We start from the raw sequence: 7,819 nt of genomic DNA, 5'->3' as shown, positions 1-7,819 counted from the left end.
AGACACGCAACAACATGGGCAGCCCCCGAACTTCAAGGCAAAAAACAGGGACTACACAAGTCAGACACTGGAATAAGGAAGATATGGCACTTCCCACAACAGCTTCTTTATTTGTTAGGTTACTCGGGGGAAAGAAAGATCAGTAACCACAGAATAGATGTTCCAGTCTCTGCTTTTCACAAAGTCAGGGTATTTTTGTGACTCTTATTCCAACATCTGGGGGATAAGGATGCATGGCATCTCCTTGTGATAAAGTGGAAGAAGAGGGCGACAATGGGGAGTAACCCCTACGCTGGGGGTACCCCCAACCCCAAAGCAGCCCTGCATTAAACACGTTAAATCTTGATCGTCTACGGCTTTGAACAAAGAGTGGAACCAAACAGCTCTCTAGAGCAGGGATTCCCATCAGGGTGCTTGTAGCCCCGGGATCGAGTGCCCTGAAAACCGGACCCCAGTCCACGCCGCTCCGACCCCGCGTCCACGCAGAGCCGACCCCGCGCGCACAGAGAGACCTACCTTCCAGCACCGGGTTGGACTGTAAAAGCTGCTCCTTGACTTGGTTGACTTCCGCCCCTTTCCCACACACGGCCGCCACGTAGGACATGACAAGTTTGCTGGCCTCTGCAGGTGAAAAGAAGCCATGTTAACAAATTAGGCTGAAATTTAAAAAAAAAACATTTAGAGGGAAGAAAGTGGGAAGACAAAACCCACCAATAGTGTTTCAAATGCCTCTATACCAGGGAGTACATAATGCCTTGGAAATCTATACTAATAACAGCCTAGGTCTGTGGTCGGCAAACCAGGGCTCAAGAGCCACATGCGGCTCTTTGGCCCCTTCAGTGTGGCTCTTCCACAAAATACCACGTGCGTGCGCACGTACAGTGCGACTGAAAATTCGTGGCCCATGCACAGAAGTCGGTATTTTGTGGAAGAGCCACACTCACGGGGCCAAAGAGCCCCATGTGGCGCGCGAGCCGCGGTTTGCCGAGCCACAATTTGCCGACCACTGGCCTAGGTGGTTGTCACACCCTGACGCGGTGATGCCCTCACGCCGTCACAAGATGGCTGTGCGCACAGTGGAGGTGGGGCCCGGCGGCCACTCCGCACGGCAATGTCTGGGGGTCCCAAGGCTCCGTGCAGCACGGGGGAGGCCGGTCCCGATGTCTCGCCGCCTCACGTGGAGGAGGGACCCCCCTGCTCCGGCCTACCTCTTTGGGGCCATTGATCGCGGGGCTCCCACACCGTGAGGAGGGCACAGGCCAGGCTGGGGGACCTCCCTGCCCCCGAGTGCACGAATTTCGTGTACCGGGCCTCTAGTCTTTTAAAGTATTTGTCCTTTCTATTCAACAACATGACATGAATTCAGCTATAACGGGAACTGTGCTTAAAGGTTCTCCCTGGGCCGCTAAACAAACTGCTGAGTGACAGCGCCCACAAAATCCCTTACAGCAGCCGTTCACATGAAATGACTCTATCATACAAGTTGACTCAAGCCCAACCTAGCTTGGTAGCGTGGGTATCCTTACCAAAGGCATTTAAAAATGTTTGAAGAACTGTTCTAAATCCAACGGGTTGGCTCACAATTAAACTAAATAAATGACTCTTCAACTCAATCAGAAAACTGAGCAGCTGACATAAGGGTTTGGTGACAGGAAGCAGCCCTCCCAGGCTCGGTTGTGGGTACAGCTCACTTGGAGCTCGGAAAGGTGAGCTGGTGAGGAAGAGCAGCGCCGGACGCATTCGGATGATTCTGGGCTCACAGGTGGACACAACTGGCTTCCGGGGGGTTCGTCCTCCCACGCCTCTCAGCCATGTCCCCTCTTCACCGGCCCCTGAGATCCTTTTTTCAATCCTCACCCGCGGATATTCTCCCACTGATGTTTAGCGAGACGGGAAGGGAGGGGGGAGGGGGAGAGAGAAACACTGAAGTGAGAGAGACACATCGATCGGTTGCCTCTGGCAAGTGCCCCCAACCAGGGCCAGGGATGGAGTGTCCACTCAAGGTCTGAGCCCTGGACCAGAAATTGAACCCTCAACCCTTGGGCCCACAGGCCGACGCTCTAACCACGAAGTCCAAGCGGCCAGGGAAACCTGACCCCGTCAACACCGAGTTCCCAGAAATGTTCACAGGGGCTCCGGGAAGGGAGGTCTAACGTGGATGCGCTGGGTGGGGTGCGGACCGTGAGTCAGACGGAGTGAAACAGGGTCCCTTTTCAAACAGGGTCCCTTCTGTACAGCGCTTCCTGGAGGGTCGCACGCACCGCGGAACTCTGGGAAAGGACCTAGTGTGTGCCTTCCCCAGGCCCAGCTGCCTGGAAGGTGCTTCTGGCTGAGCTGCCCATGCTCATGCTCCACATCAGGCTCTGGGAACCGCCCGCTGCTGATGCCGGCGGGAGTGTCTGCCAGCTGCCAGGAAACCAACCCCCACGTCGGCTTTCTCTCCAGGCTCTGCTCAGTGGCGGTCCCCCAGCAGGAGCGCCTTCCCGGGGGAGGGACAGCGCCTTCCCGGGAGAGGGAGGGCACCTGGACTCTGAGGATGAGAGGGCCAATCTCAACACTGCACGCACCTGCAGGTGGCTTCCAGCCGGCGTCCCGCTGCTGACGAGAATAAATGAACTGGAATGCCGCCTTGGGCACGTGGCCCACACACTCACGTTAGGGCAACGATTTCCAACCTTTCTCATCTCCTGGCACACGTAAGCTAATTACTAAAGTTCTACGGCACACCAACAAATATATTTTTGGCCGGTCTGACAAAAAATAGGTATAATTTGGATGGATTTACCAAAAAAAAAAAAATAGTAATTACCCACCCTTTTTGCTCCAAAGTGACTTTTTAAAAACTCAGGTGCCTATACCTGATTTAAGAATTTCTGGTACCCAGAATTAACCCATCAGACGCAACCTTCTTACGCAACGTGACCAACGAGATGCAACTCTGCTACATGACCTGTACATTTATGGTTTAAGGCGGGGCATTCACGCCGGATGGCTATGGTTGTATTGGCTGTTGTCATTTTTTTATCTAACCATCTGAGAGAACAACAGAGGCCCGTGCCCCTCACCAGTCAGGCATCGCCTGTTGTAAAAATTCTTGCAGCCCACTGGTTGAACACTGCTGCTTCAGCCTCTGAGCAAACCCCAAGTCACAAACAGGAACCAATGAGCACCAAGCATGTACGCAGGTCCCTGAAGTCCCCAGGCCTCCGGTGACTCCCTCTGGAGGGCTGGCAGGTGTGGTGCAGGGAAGCAAACCATCTCGCGGAGCCCGGGAGCTGTGGGGGGAGATGGGGCGCTTCTGCACTGGCTAGAGGTCGGTCTTCCTGCAGTTTGCTTTCTGTCTAATGCCAGGGGTCCACACAGCTCCTGTGGCGGTCTGTGACGGCTGGTTTCTGCTGTCTCTTTTAAAGACGATAATCGAGAAATGTCTGCCTTGTCATCTTGGCAATGCCAGGAACAGGTCTTGTCATCTTCGAAAGGCCTGTCCTCCAAAGGGTACTGTCCCTTAACATCCTCCCCCCCCACCCCCTGTGTAAAGGGCCTGGGTGACACTTCCCATTGTCCTCAGGGTTCACCTAAAAGCTGGTAACGTGTACGTACATACTGCTGTTGCCCAGTTCAGGCCAACCTGACCTCAGTTATGGACAAAGAGTTTATATTCTACTACATTTTTTTAATCCTCAGATGAGGATATGTTTTTATTATTTCAGTGAGAGAGGAGGAGAGAGAGAATCATTGATATGGGAAAGAAACACCTATCGGTTGCCCCTGTAAGCACCCCCCAGGGATAGAACCCCCAACATAGGTGTGTGCCCTGACCAGGAATCAAACCCTTTGGTGTACGGGATGGTGCTCCAATCAGCTGAGCCACCAGGCCAAGGCTCTATTATCTGTTATATTTTTTGACTTCTTGGTGCCACATGTCCCTCTATCCACCAACCCAAACTGGAACTCTTCTTCTGGTTACTTTAGGAATTTTCTTTCTAGACTTTCTAGCTTTCAAGTTCAGGCAGGCTGCCTTCCCAGACAATTCCTAACACCCTGTGATATCTGGCCTCCACTCCCCTGAATCACCCTCCCCTCCCAACTCTGCAGCTTGGCCTCTGAAGCAACCCCCAGACTCTCTTCCTCTTCCTCTGCGCTCCTAGAGGCATTCTTTGCCCCCATTCCCACCTGCATCTTCACATATGTATATTCTCTTTTCTTGCCCTGAAAATGTTGCCTATCTTTCTATCCATTATACTATTAGAAGACTGAAAGCCTTTATTGGCAAAATAACTGTCCCAAAAACTGGTGTACACACACACACACACACACACACACACACACACACTTTCAATGAAAAGGTGCTTTCTTTTAGATAAGTTAACAAATTGTATTAAAAGTCCAGGTCAGGCTGCTCGTTTATTTCCGGGATTACTGAGCTCACTATGGCCCCACACCTCACAGGTCAGATACGTGACCACTGAGGTCTCTGGAAACCCTTTTCTGGCCAGGATGGATTCCAGGGGCAAAATGACATGGCGGGCGAGGGGGTCAACTCTGGTGGCTGCTGAAATTAATTTGGCATCTCAGAGACCTTTTAATGGACAAAATAAAATGGAAACAGTTCTCTTAGGATCACTGCTGATTAAAAAAAAGGCATCAGGAACAGATCTTTAGAATCTGAATTTGACTTATAGCAGGTGGCTGTTAAATTGTACATAAATACAAACCCACAATAACTACTGAGACATAAAAGTGGGTTAAGTTATATTGAAATTACGAATCACTTTTACTAACTTTAAAATCACTTAAGCCCTGGCCAGTGTGGCCCCATTGGCTGAATGTTGTCCCATGCACCAAAAGGTCGCTGGTTCGGTTCCCACTCAGAGCACACATCCAGGCTGCAGGTTCAATCCCCAGCTGGGATGTGTACAGAAGGCAACCAACCAGCCTTTCTCTCTCACATCCCTGTTTCTTTCTCTCTCTCTCTCTCTCTCTTTTTCTCTCTCTCCCTCTCTCCCTTCCTCTCTCTAAAATAAAAACCTGTTAAAAATAAAATAATAAAATCGTTTAAGTAAGTCAGATGTAATTTTTAAATACAGCTCAAGGATACTTAGATCTAAGTTCTCTATAAAAATTTCTGTGTTCAGATTCTTAACTACCTTCAAGAACTCTAATACTGGGCTCGTTTTAATAATTTATTTTTGGAAGCCAGGATTAAGAGTCATTTTCTCCCAAACAAAGACTCACTGTCTAAAGGAGACAACTCATAATTGTTTTCCTGACACAACACTGGGTCTCTGCCTTAGGTAGTTTGAGAGATATTAATTTCTTTAGAGAAAGGAGTAAGCCAGGAAAGATAAGCTGCAAGACCCAACATGGTTCAGAAGACTGTTTTCATGATGTTGCGTCACGCTGGACACGGGAAACAAAAGTGACCTCACAAAGCTTTCTCCTTTACCTCCTGTTAGTTCTCCTCTACTAAAGTCCGAATAAATTTGAACTTTTATTTAAAGGCTTAGATATTTTTCCAATCAAAACTTTATGCGATACTATCCATGAACAAAAACACTCTGCTTCTGAGGAGGATCAATAATTCTCACCCTCCACATCTCCAAGTCTAGGTTTTGAATTATGTTGACTATTATAGGGACCAAGTAGAGATGACCTTCGCAATCACAGCATAAAATTGTACCCATTTTCCAAAGTGATACTTTGTGAATATACTAATCCGGCCGTCACATTCTCAATGACAATGTCGCTCAGGTGTACTGTAAGGGTATGAAACGGTTCCATATGAGACTAACAGGTACTCTTCACGTGTACTCAAAAATCTGAAAAGCACTGCCATTTTAGACATAAAAACACTGGCGTTTAAAACTGGCAAAAGGGGAAGGGGATTAAGAAGTACAAACGTCCAGTTATAAAATAAGGCACGAGGGCTGTACTGTAATGGGCAAGGGGGGAGGGGGTGGCTAGATGCAACAGCATTGCTCAGAATCAATTCTTAGTCCAGGGGTGGGCAAACTTTTTGACTCGAGGCCCACAATGGGTTCTTAAACTGGACCGGAGGGCCGGAACAAAAGCATGGATGGAGTGTTTGTGTGAACTAATATAAATTCAAAGTAAACATCATTACATAAAAGGGTACGGTCTTGGCCACTTGGCCTGGAGGTCAAATCCCCCCTAGTATTAGCTACAACAATCAAGGCTTAACTACAACAAGACTGTGCACAAAGACCACTAGGGGGTGCACCAAGAAAGCATAACAAAATGCGGAGACAAAGAAACAGGACAAAATTGTCCATGGAAGATATAGAGTTCAGAACCACACTTTTAAGGTCTCTCAAGAACTGTTTAGAAAGCGCCAATAAACTTAATGAGATCTATAAGAAATCTAATGAGACCCTCGATGTTGTGATAAAGAACCAACTAGAAATTAAGCATACACTGACTGAAATAAAGAATATTATACAGCCTCCCAATAGCAGACCAGAGGAGCGCAAGAATCAAGTCAAAGATTTGAAATGCGAAGAAGCAAAAAACACCCAACTAGAAAAGCAAAATGAAAAAAGAATCCAAAAATATGAAGATAGTGTAAGGAGCCTCTGGGACAGCTTCAAGTGTACCAACATCCGAATTATAGGGGTGCCAGAAGATGAGAGAGAGCAAGATATTGAAAACCTATTTAAAGAAATAATGACAGAAAACTTCCCCCACCTGGTGAAATAGACTTACAGGTCCAAGAAGCACAGAGAACCCCAAACAAAAGGAATCCAAAGAGGACCACACAAAGACACATCATCATTAAAATGCCAAGAGCAAAAGACAAAGGGAGAATCTTAAAAGCAGCAAGAGAAAGAAACTCAGTTACCTACAAGGGAGTACCCATACGACTGTCAGCTGATTTCTCAACAGAAACTATGCAGGCCAGAAGGGAGTGGCAAGAAATATTCAAAGTGATGAATGCCAAGAACCTACAACCAAGATTACTTTATCCAGCAAAGCTATCATTCAGAACTGAAGGTCAGATAAAGAGCTTCACAGACAAGGAAAAGCTAAAGGAGTTCATCACCACCAAACCAGTATTATATGAAATGCTGAAAGGTATCCTTTAAGAAGAGGAAGAAGAAGAAAAAGGTAAAGATACAAATTATGAACAACAAATATGCATCTAACAACAAGTGAATCTAAGAATCAAGTGAATAAATAATCTGATGAACAGAAGAAAAAAAAAGGGTACGGTCTTTTTCTTTTTTTTTTTAGTTTTATTCATTTCAAACAGGCCAGATCCGGCCCGCGGGCCGTAGTTTGCCCACGGCTGTCTTAGTCCATCATTTCTCTAACTGATAGATACCTCACAGATGAACATTTATGTTTGAATGTAACTTGAATCCTAAAATTCATCAACAATCAGACAGACAAAAGATGAAGTCTTTGAAGTCAAAATCTCTTCTAACTGGAAAATGGTAGAATCTCTAGGGTTTAACCAAAGACACTGCACTAACAGACAAATGTCCTGTAAGAAATGCCACTAGAGCAGAGTATGTAGATCAGAACTCATTTCTACAAGGAGCTGAAAGGGGTGATAGCAATGGTTTATGGTTCTGGGGATTTTAAATTCCTGATAAGGCAAGAATTATAACTAATTTAACTCTGAATTCTCTGGTACCTCGTACTAGGCTGTGAATAATATATGTTGTTAAATATATGTTGTTATGTAATTACTAGAGGCCCAGTGCATGAAATTCGTACATGGGTAGGGTCCCTAGGCCTGGCCGGTGATCAGGGCCAATCTGTGGGTCAACTGGCGGAGCGATGGGGGGGGGGGGAG

At 47.1% G+C, this 7,819-nt stretch overlaps 1 protein-coding gene across 1 annotated transcript in view; it reads right to left on the bottom strand.

Annotated features, from left to right (window-relative positions):
- MYO1B (myosin IB) overlaps positions 1-7,819 on the bottom strand; it is a gene marked incomplete at its 3' end in the record, with an annotated part of 139,872 nt that overhangs the window by 79,057 nt on the left and 52,996 nt on the right. Inside the window, exon 5 of the mRNA XM_015566116.1 lies at positions 517-621. Coding sequence (XP_015421602.1) covers positions 517-621 — 105 coding nt within the window. The remainder of the gene's footprint in view (positions 1-516; positions 622-7,819) is intronic.

Source organism: Myotis davidii, unplaced genomic scaffold (assembly GCF_000327345.1).
Source record: "Myotis davidii unplaced genomic scaffold, ASM32734v1 scaffold221, whole genome shotgun sequence".
Classification (NCBI taxonomy): domain Eukaryota; kingdom Metazoa; phylum Chordata; class Mammalia; order Chiroptera; family Vespertilionidae; genus Myotis; species Myotis davidii.
The sequence above is the reverse complement of the archived record's forward strand: the minus strand, read 5'-3'. Positions and strand labels throughout refer to the sequence as shown.